The sequence below is a fragment of the Pseudorasbora parva genome, chromosome 19 (assembly GCF_024679245.1).
Source record: "Pseudorasbora parva isolate DD20220531a chromosome 19, ASM2467924v1, whole genome shotgun sequence".
NCBI classification, from domain to species: Eukaryota; Metazoa; Chordata; class Actinopteri; order Cypriniformes; family Gobionidae; genus Pseudorasbora; species Pseudorasbora parva.
The window spans coordinates 10,457,561-10,474,081 of NC_090190.1; the positions used below are offsets into that span (position 1 = coordinate 10,457,561).

Sequence of the window (16,521 nt, forward strand, 5' to 3'; positions counted from 1 at the left end):
AGTTTCATTTCATCATGATTTCTTTTTTTTATGGTTGTGTTCCCATCATGTTGAATTAAAAAAAAAATTTTTTTTTGCTTGCATCCGTTAATTATGATTTATCATTGTTCTGCATCATCATGTATGTTTATGTTTGCCTGTTTGTCTTTTTTTCTCCTTTGACCCATTCAATCACGTCTCCTCTTTAATGGGCTATAATCCCAGGCTCTCCAAGAGGAGGTGTCCTCTCGGGAAAATGATGTAGACCATCTTGAGAGTCTCAGTCAATCACTGCACCCGCTTAGCTGTGCGGCTGATCAAGATTGGCTGGGCGATCGTGTGGCGGCAGTGCGCAACGGGCACACGGAGCTCCGTGATTGGTGCGAACGGAGAGAGGCCATGCTGGAGCAGGCCCTAGCCAATGCACAGCTATTTGGAGAGGAAGAGGTGGAAGTCCTTAACTGGCTAGCTGAGGTGGCCCAGAGACTGGCTGAGGTCTCAGTACAGAGTTATCAACCGGAGCTACTAGAGCAGCAACACAAACACACACTGGTACGATTTCGCAGGGTATAGCAGCCCAGAACCAACAATACCGTCAGTTTTCAGAGAAGATGAATACAGCTAAGTGGCCCTATTCTGAAAAAATAGCTGTCACTCACTGAAGACAGAGTTGCACTTTATATACACAAATCTTTTAATCAAATGAAAGCCATGAAATCCTGATTAATTATTCTAATTAATTGCATATACCAGAGAAAAGCACCCAAAGAAAAATAATTAAAAGACATTGTTGACTGTATTCTGAATTTTACTTTACTTAAAATTCCCTTGGATTATTTCCAGAGTTAATGTTTCTATTGCTGCTCCCATACAGGCTCTCAATGAAGAGATTATCAGCAGGAAGAAGACAGTGGACCAGGCCATTAAGAATGGACAGGCTCTGCTTAAACAAACCACTGGTACTTTACCATCCAGTCTCTGTTCATTGATGTATTAGCAAATTCCTCTGTGGATTGTGGTCATGTTTGATCTCTGTGGCAGGTGAGGAGGTCCTGCTGATCCAGGAGAAGTTAGATGGTATCAAAAGCCGTTACGCAGAGATGACAGCGGGCAGCAGCAAGGCCCTTCGTACTCTGGAACAGGCCCTTCAGTTGGCAACACGATTTGCTAGCTCACACGATGACATCAACCAATGGTTGGATAGTGTGGAGGCGGAGCTTAACAATGTTGAGCCAGACACAGCGCCAGCCTATCAGGACAGACAGAGGGTGAGGATGTTTGTTTTTTCAGAAGTTCATGAATCCATTATCCTATATTTTATTCTATATATTCTATTCTATATATGTATGTGTACTTTTGCCTCAGGAGCTGAAGTGCGTGTCCGCTGAGAAGAGGTTAGTTCTGGACACTGTGAATGAAGTAGGCAGTGCTTTACTGGATCTGGTGCCCTGGCGTGCACGGGAAGGCCTGGACCGCCTGGTCGCTGATGCCAATCAGCGTTACCGCCAAGCAGATGAGACCATCACACAGAGAGTGCAGTTAGTGCAGGCTGCCATCCAAAGGTCACAGCAGGTACTGCAACAAATGCTGCAAATATTATATGTATATATTATGCGTTTCATTAACACACAACCAAAACTTAAACTTATTTAAAACTTTAGGATTATTATTTTCCTGCCATATTGCTATTACCTCTAATATTATTATTATTAATATTATTATACATGAACTATTGCTTAACAATATTAGATTTAGGTCTTAATGATTATTCTTTCCCTGCCTTGCAAGCACTGGTATTTTCTTTTAGAATGTAGTTTTATATTATTTGTTTATAATATTAACATTTCTGGCTTTTTGTTTTTGTTATATTTTAAAATATTATTACAAAAAAGTATAAATGTATATATGAGTATACATTTTATTATTATAAATATTTAACATTTTTGATTTAGGACGCTGTTTCCATGATGCTTACTTGAATTTGTAAATATTTTTGTCACACTTCTTTTTTGGCGGCGTATTTATATGTGTTATTGTTTCAGTATGAGGAGGCAGTTGATGCGGAGCTGACCTGGGTCGGAGAGACAGAGAGGAAGTTAGCGTCTCTGGGGCCTCTGAGTCTGGAGCCCGATGTGACTGTGGCACAGCTCCAGGTGCAGAAAGCCTTTAACATTGACATCATCCGTCACAAAGACACCGTGGAACAACTTCTTAAGACACGAGAGGACATCCTGGAGAGCTGCAGTGAACAGCAGAGAGAGGCTCTAAAGGTTAGAGACAAAATAAGGAAGAGAGAGGGAGGGAGGGAGGGAGCAGAGTAATCCATGTACAGTAATTATTATTCTGCGAATGGTTAGATTAGAAAAATTGAACTGATGAGACTCATGCATTTTCTGGTGATTTGATTTGTTGAGTCACGTTTGGGGGAAAAAAAACAGTACAAGCTTGTTTTTCAGTCTCTCAAAAGACTAATTTGGTTGACCCACTAAAACCTCTTTCCTCTTTCTCCTGTAGATGAAAACGGACTCTTTAAGTGCTCGTTATGAAGCAGTAAATCAGAGTCATGCTGAGCGCTTCTCAGCTCTGGAGCAGGCTCAGGTGCTTGTGGCGCGTTTCTGGGAGACATATGAGGAACTTGAACCCTGGCTGGGTGAGACAGAAACTCTGATTGCCCAGCTACCCCTTCCCGCCATTGACACAGAGGCACTCAGACAACAGCAAGACCAGATGAGGGTAAGTGGGCTTTATGCAGACAGAGGACTTTCTTTTGTTTCTTTGTGGTTATAGATATGGATAAAGACCTACAAAGCATGACGTTTTGTACGTTTTCCTGTCCAGCTTCTGAGAGAGTCCATCTCTGAACATAAGCCACACATAGACAAACTGCTAAAGATCGGCCCACAGCTTGCAGAACTGAGTGCCCAGGAAGGCGCAACAGTGAGACAACGTTATAATGAAGCAGAGAGACGTTACATCAGGATCAAAGAGGAGGTCAAAAGTCGGGCCACATCACTGGATGAAGCAGTGTCACAGTCTGTCCAGGTATTTGCTCCAAAATGTTTGCATGTTTACTTTGGATTGCTGCCCAACTTGTCATTTATTTAAGAGTTACAGCCCACAGTTCAGCATTATACAGCACAGTAGCAACACATTTTGTCATCATGTTTTTACATTTAGTTCTTTTAAGCAATTTTAAATGACACCCATCACTTTTAATTGACCATTGTTTTTTAAGTCTGTTTTTTATTTTTTAAATACCATCACTGACATCAACTGCATTTTGGCTGAATGTTCGTTATTGATTCTTCCTGCTGGCCTGTTGCATGCTGTTAAATTAACACATTGTACTGTTTCTCCACCTCCATCCCTTCAAACTCTACTGTACTGTGACTCCACCTGTCCCACCCCTGTGCCCCATATCCTGTCACCCTCTCCTTTCAATGTCCTATATATCCTAAACTTCCCCCATTCCTGCTTGCAAATCTCCCCTTGCCTATTCCCCCCACCTCCCCCTCCCATGTCCGTTTGGTCCATCCGTCCACCCATCACTCATGTTTGTGGATGTGCTGTGTGTGTCCATCCCTCCATCATCACTGCTCTCTGCAACACCCTCAGCTGGTAGAGGTAAGAACACCATCACCCACTGATTTAACCACTGACATAATGTGTGTTTGGGTTGAGAATCAGAATCAGTAATTGTTAAAAAAATCGTAATGCTTTATTTCATCCTTATAAAGCAGTTGTGTAATATGGGCTAGTTTTAGTATTAGTTTTAGTTGACCGTAAGACAGTATTGTTTGTACAAATACAAGAAGATGGGCAAATATTAAATGTACATTTTGATTCCTTATTTCTTATTCTATGTATAATAATTATTTGTAAATTATTCAAATATCACCTTAAACCTTCTTCCTTTACTCTGTTTCTTGAAATACTGTGTACCGTAATTTGCCATAGAATAAGAGATTTTTGACACCACCATCTAATCCCTAGACTTGAAATATAGTTCATTTTTTTCTGTTTTTACAAAAACATGACACATGCAAAAGTGCCCCCATATATGTGGTCTTTCCCCAGTTAATTTTTTGTGTTGCATTTGTTTTGACTGTCATCTTCTTCATCTTCATTCAGTTTCATGATAAGATGGACCCTCTGTTGGAGACTCTGGAAGGGGCAGTCCAGCGCTTGCGGATGCCGCCTCCAGTGGCCGCTGAGGTGGAAAAGATCCGGGAACAACTGGCTGAGCACCGGGCTACAGGACTAGAGCTGGACAAACTCCTCCCGTCTTTCAGTGCCCTGTGTGCCCGAGGAGAAGAGCTTATCAGCCGAGCCCCACACGATGATCCTGCCGCCCAGGGTAAAGATATTTGATATGAAATGATGCTATATGAAATACTACATCCTATGTGTTTTGATAAATCTGTATTCTGTTCCCATCCTTAGCTGTGCGTTCACGACTCATGCGGCTGCGCTCTCTGTGGGATGAAATCAGGCAGAGGGCGGAGGAAAGAGAAAGTAAACTTCAGGATGTTCTAGATCTCTCTGGAAAGTTCTGGGCTGACATGGCTGCTCTGCTGAGCACGCTCCGTGACTCTCAGGACATTGTGAAAGAGCTGGAGGACCCAGGGGTGGATCCCTCACTCATAAAACAACAAATAGAGGCAGCAGAGGTCAGTCCATCAAAAGAGATAGATGTCCTTTTCTTAGGTTCAATTCAGTTTTCTCTAAGGATGTGAATTTTCAGAACCCACAAGTTGTAGGTTGTCTGAACATCTAATAAACTTATCAGTCTCAAAAAAGATCCTTATAGATCCAATCTATCTCAAGATAACTAAAAATGTTGTTTTTAATTGAAGAACAAATTATTTGAAGTTCTGAAATCATACAATGGAAATAGCATAAACAGCCTATTCCAGGAAGCCTTTGTATATCGTGTTGGACAATAGGAGCCTTTCCATATCCTGTTCCAGGACCATTTGTATAAATTAATGACTAGTCAACCATTTTAACCCCTTCTTACAAAATGTGTGTAATATGTTTAATCCAGTTTAATAAAACAGTCTTTGATGGGTACTAAGTGAAGATCGAACTACATAATGTTGTGTCAAGACAAGCTCTCAAGAGAATGTAGTCATGATTTTTATCTCACACTCAGGCCATTAAGGCAGAGACAGATGGGCTGAGGGAGGAACTGGAGATAGTTCGAACTCTTGGAGCTGATCTCATCTTTGCCTGTGGAGAAACAGAGAAACCAGAGGTCAAGAAAACCATCGATGAGGTAAGAGGATAGAAGGGTGATCAGACATGTGGGGAATGCACCATATCACTCAAAGGGTTACTTCAGCGATTAGCATATGGTTTTCCATCAGTAGAAACCCTGGAGTATATTCGAATGATCGTGCTCCCCCTCATATCCCCCTGAGACGAGAGAATTATGCATTTTAATTCTGGAAAAATTACTCTGATGACGCAAATATCCAGAGGCTAAAGACTACAGCCCTCGCTGTAGATCGCACTCACAGATCGCACTCACAGCTCAGCTCGCAGCTGCAGGCATTCATGTAAATGGAGCGGCCGGCGGAGCAAAGTCAGTGTTTCAACTTCTCAAATTAATACCTATGAAAGTTAAGCTTCCAAAGGCATGAACTGAAAACGCGCCAGACTGAACATGTGCTGTGAATGCATTGCCATCGACGCGTTTACCTCAGCTCTCATCACAGTGAGTGTAATCTGACTCCTGCAGCATTTGTGCTGTGACGCTCCCTTAGCGGCTAAATCACATTATATTGAACAGACACGTTCAGTTTTTAATTGTAGTGTCTGTTCTCTAACTGAACTGATTTTGTGAAAAAGAAGTGGGGAAAGTGATTCAGTAGCGATGGCTTTGGGCGTGGCCTCGTAGGGCAGCGAAGCATTCTGGGAATTGTTGTCTTTCATCCTCATGAGACAAAAATATGTTTTCTGTCTTATCTCAGTCTAGAAAGCACCAAATTCAAAAATAATTTCACATTTCTACTACATTAATGACCCAGTTTAAATACAGATTCATCTTCCCAGCGCTGAAGTACCCCTTTAATTTTAAACAAAATATCTCCATGCTGTTGATTTGACACACAGATGAATGCCGCCTGGGAAGGTTTGAACCGCACGTGGAGAGAGAGAATGGAGAGACTGGAAGAGGCCATGACAGACTCTGTGCAGTACCAGGATGCCCTTCAGGTTTCTATTTATCTTTTGGTACCACAAAATCTGCCCTGATTGGTCAAGCCAACTGTGTGTTCACAATCATAACTTTGTCTCCTCAGGGCATGTTTGACTACTTGGACAACGCTGTCATCAAATTGTGTGACATGCCAGCGGTGGGGACAGACCTCAGCACTGTCAAACAGCAGATAGAGGAGCTCAAGGTTTGAATCAGACTTTATCTACTCTTATCTCTCAAATTACTTTGAGAAAAGGATTGACCCTTTTTCTTTTTACATGCCACAGCAATATAAAGTGGAGGTGTACCAGCAGCAGATTGACATGGAGAAGCTTTGTCACCAAGGAGAGCTGCTGCTCAGGAAAGTGAGCGACCAAACAGACAGAGACATGATCCAAGAGCCTCTCACTGAGCTACGCCACCTGTGGGACAACCTGGTGGACAAAATCACAATCAGACAGGTGAGGAAATAGAGAACACTTGCTTACTTTTGTGCTTACTAACAAATTACTGATAACTTATATAACTTATATTGTAGCCTTAGTTTAATGTTCAAAGTGCTCCTTAAAACACCATACAGTTAAACTAATGAATTATTATTGAATTGTTAAATTATAAAGAAAACAATACTTAACTTATTAACCACCCCTTATTATTGAATATTAGGTCTTGAAAAATGGAGTATGAAAATAATACTAAATGAATTTAAATTCAATCAAAAAAGGCTCTTACACTTGATATTGTCTTTTCTCTCTCTCAGCACAAACTGGAGGGTGCGCTTTTGGCTCTAGGCCAGTTCCAGCATGCTCTCTCTGAGCTGCAGTCTTGGCTCAGTCACACTCACGCCACACTAGACACCCAGCGACCCATCAGTTCTGACCCCAAGGCCATCGAAATTGAGCTGGCTAAGCATCATGTACGTCCCATTGGGCCTCATTTTTATGTACTGTACTTTTCTATCTCCCTTTTAAAGCAAATTCCTTTAATCAAGCTGTCTTTTGTAGGTTTTAAGAAATGATGTGCTGTCCCATCGGGCCACTGTGGAGACCGTGAACAGAGCAGGCTCTGAGCTGCTGGAGTCCAGTCCTGGAGACGAAATCAACCACCTGAGAGACCAGCTGGATGAGCTCAACCGTAGCTGGAAGAACCTTCTGCTGAAGACTGATGAGAGGCAGAAGCTTTTGGAAGCTGCCCTGCAACAGGTGCTCTAGATATTACTACATCATTATGCAGAGAGATGATTGAATGCACCAATAAAAAACAAGTGTATCTGCATGTGTTTTTAGCTTGAAATGCATTAATTGCTGTGGATTATATTCAAGTCGGTTCAATAAAAATGGATGCAGTTTGGAGGGCTGCTGTGCATGGAGAATGGTTCTCTTTAATATTGTAGTACAGGTGTCGGATCAATTAGCTTATTGTCTTTCCCCTGCATGGTTTCTGTGTCAGGCGGAGGGTTTCCATGGAGAGTTGGAGGAGTTTCTGCAGTGGCTCAGACGCACAGAGAGTCAGCTGTCCGCTGCCAAACCCACAGGTGGCCTGCCTGAGACTGCCAGAGAGCAGCTGCAGCAACACATGGTACGCAAAATGAGTTCACCTCTAGACTACCCATTCGATTATAAACCACCCTTAAATATACAACTTTTCATAACAATATCAAATGATAGGAAATAGTTTTACATTTTATTTATTTAATCATTCATTCATTTATTTAGCATTCTTTGGAAATAATAAGAAATTACATAACATGGACATAACATATTAAATACTACATTTGCATTCTATTAGAAATACGTTTTAGTAATTATTTTTGTATATATCTCTATGTATTATTTAATTTATTTTTATTTCAGTTACTAAGGCAAGGATATTAAAAAAAAATTTATTTAATATTTATTTTATTTCAGCTTTTTTTAAAAACATTTTTAAATTGTTTGTTAAAAAATCAACTAATCATCCTGTGTCCTGTTCATAGGAGCTCCAGGCTCAGTTGACCCACAGGGGTGAGCAGTATCATCGACTGCTGGATAAGGGAGAATCCATTCTTCTGGCCAGAGGAGGGGAGGATGCTGGACCTGGTGCCACCCAGACCCAACAGAACCTGGCAATGCTACAGAACAAGTGGGCCAGTCTAAATGCCAAAATGGATGACAGAAGGGTGAGGGAACCAAAGATATTTATGACCGTACATTCATGTTTAAAAAGCATTTTCATTAATTTATTAACAGATTTATGAAATATCTTATTCTGCCTTCCAATCCTAATAGTTCTGTCTCTGTGTGCATCTCTTTCCACAGGGTAAACTGGAGGAAGCTGTCTCACTGGCGACAGGATTCCAAACCTCCCTGCAGGACACCATAAACTGGCTGACTCAGGCAGAGCAGACTCTCAACATGGCACAGCCACCCAGTCTCATTCTTGACACTGTCCTATTCCAGATAGATGAGCACAAGGTTGGTAGAAAATGTGATTTACTTAGTTTTGTTTGTTGAATATTAATTCAGAAATAAATGCCACTTTTTTAATACTTTAATGATTTTGGATAACACATCTGCCAAATTGCTACATACACTGAAAGAAAACTTTTATTCATTAAGGTTGCATTAAATTGATCAAAATTGATAGTAAATATACATTTATAGTGTTACAAAAGATTTTTGTTTTTAACTTTTTTATTCATCAAAGATTCCTGAAAGTTTCCACACAAAAATTAAGCAGCACACCTGATTTCAACCATGATAATAATGACAAGGAATGTTTTGTGAAGGATCATGTGACACTGAAGGACTGCTGAAAATTCAGCTATGCCATCACATGAATACATTTTTAATTATAAAATAGAAAATAGTTATTTAAAATAGTAATTACATTTCACAGTTTTGCGGTTTAATCAATTGAATGTAGCCTTAGTGAGCATAAGAGAATTCTTTCAGAAACATTTAAAAAATCTTTAAGACCCCAAACATTTTAACGGTAGTTTACAATTTTTTTTTTGCTTTTGATGAAATGGGGAATAAGTTTTCCTGTTTCTGTAAAATTCCTTCACAATTAAATACTTTTGGGAAACTTTAGTCCTTGTCTTGTATTATGTTTCAGGTGTTTGTGAATGAGGTGAACACTCACAGAGAGCAGGTTCTGGCTCTGGAGAAAGCTGGCTCTCAGCTACGATTTGCCAGTCTCAAACAGGATGTGGTTCTAATCAAGAACCTGCTGCTCAGTGTACAGGCCCGATGGGACAAACTTGTACAGAGATCACTAGACAGGGGACGCCACCTCGATGAGGCCCGCAAGAGAGCCAAACAGGTACTGTTTGGTTTACTTCAGTCTGTCTGTTGATTTCATACCTCTCTCCGTCTCTGATGTTCGCAATCTTCTCTTGTGTAGTTTCATGAGGCCTGGAGGAAGCTATCAGACTGGTTGGAGGAAGCAGAGAGCAGGCTAGACTCTGAGTTGGAGATCTCAAATGAACCTGACAAGATTAAAATACAACTGGCCAAACATAAGGTACAGCATGCATTAATGTGTTTTGTGAAGCTGAAAACATTTGGCCTTTGGTCTTATGCCCTCTATCTGTTAATCACTGTACTGCAGGAGTTCCAAAAGTCTCTTGGCTCCAAGCAGCCAGTGTATGACACTACAGTACGCTCTGGAAAGGCCATGAGAGACAAGGCCACACTGCCAACAGACACCCAAAAACTGGATCACTTGTTGGGCGAGGTCCGTGACAAATGGGACACTGTGTGTGGAAAGAGCGTGGAGAGGTGAGAAAGTCTGGAATGGGATATAATGGGATATGATTGGATGTAGAAAGAAGTGAAGAAAATCATTTGAGATGTTTATCTTCTCAGGCAACACAAGTTGGAGGAAGCCCTCTTGTTCTCAGGTCAGTTCGCTGAGGCTCTCCAGGCACTCGTTGACTGGCTGTATCGTGTAGAACCTCAGCTTGCAGAGGACCAGCCTGTCCATGGAGATCTGGATCTCGTTTCCAACCTCATGGATTCTCATAAGGTACTAATGGGGTGATTCTCAAGAAATCTTGGTTTCAAAGATGACATGAAATTTGAAGACTTCCATGAAAAAAAATATTTTAAATAAATTGTACACCTTTTTGAACATGATTTTTGAAACAACATTTTATTTTGATAAATGAGATTTAATTGTGGTCCTTATTTGAAAAGTGTTTGAAAGTCCTGGAATTCAGTATACAATAACTGCATTATTGATGCAGTGAGGCTTGAATGAGACTTATACTAGAAAGGACATTTCAGAGTATCTAAATGGCAGTGCTGTTTTTATTTTTCCTCAGGTCTTCCAGAAGGAGCTGGGAAAAAGAACCAGTAGTGTGCAGGCTCTGAAGCGGTCTGCTCGAGAGCTGATGGAGACGGGCCGGGACGACACCGCCTGGGTCAAGGTTCAGCTGCAGGAGCTTAGCAACCGCTGGGAAACGGTCTGCGCCCTGTCCGTTTCAAAGCAGACTCGCCTCCAGCAGGCTCTCAAACAGGTATGTCTGACCGTTCTTTGAATAAAACCGAGAGCAGTTTTAATATTTTCTTCCGATTATCTCTTTTTCTCTCTCTTTTTCTGCAGGCAGAGGAGTTCCGCACAGCTGTTCAGATGTTGCTGGAGTGGCTGTCGGAGGCGGAGCAAACCTTGCGTTTCCGTGGTGTCCTGCCAGAAGAGGTAGAGACTCTCCAGGCGCTACTGCACACGCACCGAGATTTCATGCAGACTGTGGAGGAGAAGAGAGTGGATGTGAATAAAGCTGCTGGCATGGGCGAAGCCATTCTAGCTGTGTGCCACCCAGACTGCATCACCACCATCAAACACTGGATCACCATCATCAGAGCACGCTTTGAAGAGGTAAGAAGTGGGAAAAATCTGTGGCGTCAGAAGCCTGTCTAGGCCAATATTTAGACAAATAAGAGTCAATATAATAGGTCTGAAATGCTTATGATTTGGTTTTCTGTACAGGTTCTGACATGGGCCAAACAGCACGAGCAGCGTTTGGAGACAGCTCTGGCTGAATTGCTCAACAATGCTGCACTACTGGAGGAGCTGTTATCATGGCTACAGTGGGCGGAGACCACACTGGTGCAGCGTGATACCGAACCACTCCCCCAGGACATCCCTCAACTGAAGACACTCATCACAGAGCATCAGGTGAGGACGTAGTTCTGGGCGGTATACCGGTTTATGCCAAATACCTCTATTTATTTTTGTTATGATATGAATTTGATTATACTGCAATACCGGTGTATGTCGCTTAAACAACGTTCGGAACACGGCGAAGCACGAGATTGAGAGGAGTCCCTTTTCACTGTTGCACTGTGGTGAGGGCACAGCTGAGATCGCATTACAGCAGAGAATTCAAACAACATGCAAAAAACAAATGGAAAAAATGAGTGCTGCATAGAGCGTCACGATAAGTTTAACAACGCTTACCACATGGATCATATAGATCAGATACAGACTGGACTGAGAGCATTTACATTTTTATGGGACATATTTCATATACTCTAGTGCTCGAAAAATTTACCAGCAGCGTGTATGCGCAGATATTTAATCATGGCTTCTCCGTTTTGGCAGTTTTTTGTCATATATGGTTAGATTTTTAAAATGCCTAATGTGCCCTCAACTTTGTTTTTCTTTTCATATTTTAATATTCATATATCTGTAATGAGTGTGTAGTCTATGTTTTATTGGTTGTTGTCTCCCCACAGCATCATTTTGTGGGGCTTTGCAAACCTGTATTAATTCCAGCGTGTAATTTTTCTACAATATTCACTCATCATGGCAGTAAAATAAGGCATTCTAAGTCAATCTAGTTCAGTATTTACTCTCTCAGTAGAAAATGCAGTTAACACGCAGTCATGCATGGGGGAAAAATACTGTCATATACAGTGAAACCAGTATAATTTAGAAAAATAATAAAATATATTTGTTGTCATACCGCCTAGCATTAGTGGGACGTCTGCATTAATCAACAATCATTCATTCATATTCTGTCACTCAGTCGTTTAATGTTAATTGCATTGTTTAGTGCAGAGATGTTTCTTAGTAGATTTTTGTTTTCTTCCATCAGATGTTTATGGAAGAGATGACCCGAAAACAGCCTGATGTTGACAAAGTCACAAAGACTTACAAAAGGAAACCAGCAGAACATCCCAGCAGTCTGTCAGACAGGAGAGGGGCCCGTAAGAAACTTTATCCTCAGCTGCACACATGCTGCATACAAACACAAACATTTTTTATGTCCTATTCTCAACATGGCTGGAAATATTTAACCAAAAATACAGTATAAACAAAGTAAATATTGTGAAATATGATTACAATGTAAAAAAAATGTTTGCTATTCAAATATATTTTAAAATGTAATTTATTCATGTGATGGCAAAGCTGATTTTGCTGTGTAAACGGCAAAGTATATAATATACTCTAATATACCGCAGAAATTGCTTAGTACAGTAGTATGTTATTCTGAACATATTTTTTTCTGTGCCCTGCTTACAGGAAAACACCAGCAGCAGCAGCAACAGCAGCACTCAGTACAGGTAACGGGCGGTAACCCTCGCCTCACCCAGCTCTGCTCTCGCTGGCAACAGGTGTGGCTGCTCGCCCTTGATCGCCAGCGCAAGCTCAATGATGCCCTCGACAGATTAGAGGAGGTACTGAAGTCCAACTAACGAACATATTGCAATTATGACAAGATTAAAGTTATAGATATCACAAAACACAAACAGTTCTCATGAGTAACTCAATAGAACACGAGCTGACAGTCCAACTAACGACATATTACAATTATGACCAGTGAAGGGCTATATAGATCATGTAGTGTAGTATAGTATAGTATCTTACTTGTCGGACACATTTTGTGAGCTGATGCTTGAAACAGACAGTGAGGAGATTTAGATGCTCCATACGGTGTGGAAATGAACGGGTCTTTATCATCGCTGAAGTGAGTAACAATACGATCACAAATGAACCAACAAGTGAACATGACACAAGCATATTCAAGCAAAAGCCAGCATATATTAGTTCTCAGCTAATGTCTGTCCTGTGTGACTCGTGTGTTTTGAATATTGACATGAACTGAGCCTCTCTTCTCACCATCAATAGTAGACTCAACCCTTACCTTCTGATTGGCTACAAGTTTGTTATTGCACTCAGCCCGATTTCGTTTTGTAAAATGGTTTTGAAATAACACTTGCCCCACCTTTACATTTTGCTCTCAGTGTACTAATAATGAAATAAATGATTTAAATCTCATGAAATCTGAACTGTAGAAGTAATCTTTGTGACTTTTCTCCACATCTAGCTTAAAGAGTTTGCCAACTTTGACTTTGATGTATGGAGAAAGAAATATATGCGCTGGATGAACCACAAGAAGTCTCGCGTCATGGACTTCTTCAGACGCATCGACAAAGACCAGGATGGAAAGATCACCCGCCAGGAGTTTATCGATGGCATCTTGGCATCAAGTACGGCCGCATGTACTTGTCTGCTAACCTACATTTTCATGAGCTTATTTTTAATGCCAGTTTAACTATATATTTTGTTTGCAGAGTTCCCTACCAGCAAGCTGGAGATGACGGCTGTTGCTGATATCTTTGACCGTGATTGTGATGGCTACATCGACTACTATGAATTTGTGGCTGCTTTGCACCCCAACAAAGATGCTTACAGACCCACAACAGATGCTGATAAAATCGAGGATGAGGTATGGGAGATGACAAGAAAATATATTTTGTGAGTTTGGCATCATTATGTAGTTTTGATGTATTTAAATTCCAATCCATTTTTTTTATATCCAAGGTCACCAGACAAGTGGCTCAATGCAAGTGTGCCAAGAGGTTTCAGGTGGAGCAGATCGGAGAGAACAAGTACAGGGTGAGACTCTGAAGCCAAATAGTACTAGTCAAGCAAGAATTTAGGTCTAGAAGTTTTAACATATTTAATATGAAATTATAAATGAGAATGGCAACCACTGCTATGGTATCATCACACCCCCTCATTCAGATCTTCCCCAAGCTTGCCATTATAATATTACGATTCTAACCAGCATCACACTCTTTCAGTTACGTCCGTATGACTTGGCTATTTTGAAATAGTTACATTGGCAGTGTGTGTGTATGCAATACCACATAACACTTCACAGCAACATCTGTATGTTGTGTACGCTTTCCACCACCCAACTAACGAGAAACCCATAATTCTAGTAACTGCAGTCACGGTCTATGGGTGGTCTTTCATACCCAAACATCATTATCCACTGGTTAATGATCTTTGACAAGAGCGTTTACTAACTTGTTGTATTGCACAGGCTACAGATCCATGACGCTAACTCCACATCCTGATGTTTGTCCATCTTTGTCTATCTCTTTACTACTACACCTGCTGTGTTGTCCTCATTGTGTTTGTTTTGAAGCAACCATTCACAAGCACTCTACCCTGCTCATAGCAACAAATGCACCATGCTCCCCATGGGCATTTCCTCCATTGTATGCCGTTTTATTTATTTTATACTTTTAGGAATAGGAAATTAATCATTATACCAACAAAAAGTTAAATGTGTCTGTATGTCTTTATCTGTTATTTCACTCTCTTTTTTTCTGTTCTTTCCTCTTGTTTTATTCCTCCTCCATGTGCACCTGGACTTATTGTAGTTCTTCCTTGGGAATCAGGTAAAGTGAGCAGTGTGTTTGTGACATTCCTCTGAAATCTGTTGCCTCTGCACTGTTCCCACAAGCACCCACTGTGTAGAAGCTGCCCTTTTATTCTGGGGGTTTTCAGACAGCCAGATCTAAATCTGTACAGGACAGTTTTTTGCATGGACTAGCTAAGAATTCCCTGTGGACAGCCCACATTCTTGGCTGCTGTCTGAAATGGGGATTTCTTTAGTCTCTTCCTGCTTACTCAGTGGGCATTTCCTGTCTGGGAGACAAAAATTGCAGAACTAATGCCAAAATATTAAATGCATTTATATACGCCCTCCAAATCCAGAGGCAGATTTCAAAGGTTCAGCTTATGTGTTGTGGCTGGGATGTGCTTGTTTTTTTTTATTGAAAATGATTTATCATAATCAGGAAATGGTTCAGATTTACAGGCCCTTCTATCGTGATTTTAGGCTTTTATGGCTTTTGGTGGAGGAAAAAATCCAATGGCTGATTTCTTGACTTAGAGAAAATAAAACCTTCAACCAAAGCAATTCTTTGAAGTAAAAAAGGACAAACGATGAGGAAAGAATTCCAGAGAATTGCTGTGGTGTGGTGTTTATTGTAGAGATGGGATTTGAGCTGGGCAAGCTCTAACAAAAATCATGTCGATCTTAAAAAGTGTGGTTTGCTGCATGTCGAGTGATTTCCTTTGATTTGCCTGGTGCTTCGGAATATAATTAGTATGATTAACTAATCTGAATGTGGTCTTAAAAGGAATGGTTCACCCATTGTAGTTCAAGTTACTTATGCAACCTCATGTCATTCCAAACTTTTTTTCTGTGGAGTGTAAAGACATTTTGAGGAATCTCCACGCAGATCATTGTATGGAAAAGACAAATTGTTAAAAATACTTAAAAACATACAGGTTTGGAACAGCATGAGCAGCATTTTAATTTGTGGGTGAACTATCCCTTTAAAAGACATTATACATGTATAATCCTTTATCTATCTGTCTGTCCTCTTCCCTCTCTTATCCATGTTCGTTCCTCTCCACTGTCCTCCTCTTTCCTCAGTTCGGAGACTCGCAGCAGCTGCGTCTTGTACGAATCCTGCGCAGTACCGTCATGGTTCGGGTTGGAGGAGGGTGGATGGCGCTGGATGAGTTCTTGGTGAAGAACGACCCTTGTCGAGGTAAGTCCGACACAACAGCTGGAGGAAACTTGCTCTTTAGGTACATGGAAAAGAGGTTTCCAAAAACACTCTGTCGGACAGTTCACACAGCATTATTCTTATTCTTCTTATTTGCTCATCATCTTTCACTCTTGTATTTATTCTCTTCCATGAGTTTTCTCATCTTTTCAGTACTATCTGAGTTAGTTTTCATCTCATCTTCCATCACTTCCCCATTACTTCCTGACCTCTTTCCCACGGTGGTTATTTTTATATGCATGGCCTACACATTTGGCCCATTCTTTCTTTCTGTCTTTCTCCCTGTCATCCTCCTTTTTTATTTTATACAATTGTAGTGCATGGTGCATGTTCCTTAGGTCTCTCCCTCCCTCTTTCTCTGCCCCGTCCCCTATCTCTCTTTCTCTCTCCCCAGTGCAACATCCAGGACTTAAAATCCTGCGTTCTGACTCCAGCAGCTCCATATCATCTCGCATAGGTTGGGTTTTTCACTCTCCT

At 41.0% G+C, this 16,521-nt stretch overlaps 1 protein-coding gene across 12 annotated transcripts in view; it reads left to right on the forward strand.

The window, feature by feature from the left end:
- The window catches only part of macf1a (microtubule actin crosslinking factor 1a), a 185,197-nt gene that overhangs the window by 157,909 nt on the left and 10,767 nt on the right, over positions 1–16,521 (forward strand). For 7 of the 12 annotated variants that reach the window (XM_067426361.1, XM_067426354.1, XM_067426349.1 and 4 more), the window contains 33 exons: positions 205–531; positions 854–938; positions 1,021–1,247; positions 1,345–1,551; positions 2,022–2,249; positions 2,494–2,712; positions 2,818–3,021; positions 4,111–4,336; positions 4,423–4,649; positions 5,135–5,257; positions 6,097–6,198; positions 6,285–6,386; positions 6,469–6,642; positions 6,942–7,097; positions 7,186–7,383; positions 7,631–7,759; positions 8,157–8,339; positions 8,479–8,634; positions 9,278–9,484; positions 9,566–9,685; positions 9,773–9,942; positions 10,030–10,189; positions 10,488–10,682; positions 10,769–11,041; positions 11,153–11,341; positions 12,264–12,375; positions 12,692–12,846; positions 13,497–13,659; positions 13,744–13,898; positions 13,994–14,068; positions 14,845–14,862; positions 15,909–16,026; positions 16,439–16,501. In XM_067426361.1, the coding sequence (XP_067282462.1) occupies positions 205–531; positions 854–938; positions 1,021–1,247; positions 1,345–1,551; positions 2,022–2,249; positions 2,494–2,712; positions 2,818–3,021; positions 4,111–4,336; positions 4,423–4,649; positions 5,135–5,257; positions 6,097–6,198; positions 6,285–6,386; positions 6,469–6,642; positions 6,942–7,097; positions 7,186–7,383; positions 7,631–7,759; positions 8,157–8,339; positions 8,479–8,634; positions 9,278–9,484; positions 9,566–9,685; positions 9,773–9,942; positions 10,030–10,189; positions 10,488–10,682; positions 10,769–11,041; positions 11,153–11,341; positions 12,264–12,375; positions 12,692–12,846; positions 13,497–13,659; positions 13,744–13,898; positions 13,994–14,068; positions 14,845–14,862; positions 15,909–16,026; positions 16,439–16,501 (5,446 nt within the window). The remainder of the gene's footprint in view (positions 1–204; positions 532–853; positions 939–1,020; positions 1,248–1,344; positions 1,552–2,021; positions 2,250–2,493; positions 2,713–2,817; positions 3,022–4,110; positions 4,337–4,422; positions 4,650–5,134; positions 5,258–6,096; positions 6,199–6,284; positions 6,387–6,468; positions 6,643–6,941; positions 7,098–7,185; positions 7,384–7,630; positions 7,760–8,156; positions 8,340–8,478; positions 8,635–9,277; positions 9,485–9,565; positions 9,686–9,772; positions 9,943–10,029; positions 10,190–10,487; positions 10,683–10,768; positions 11,042–11,152; positions 11,342–12,263; positions 12,376–12,691; positions 12,847–13,496; positions 13,660–13,743; positions 13,899–13,993; positions 14,069–14,844; positions 14,863–15,908; positions 16,027–16,438; positions 16,502–16,521) is intronic. The other 5 variants (XM_067426352.1, XM_067426355.1, XM_067426350.1 and 2 more) reach the window with 4 other exon arrangements.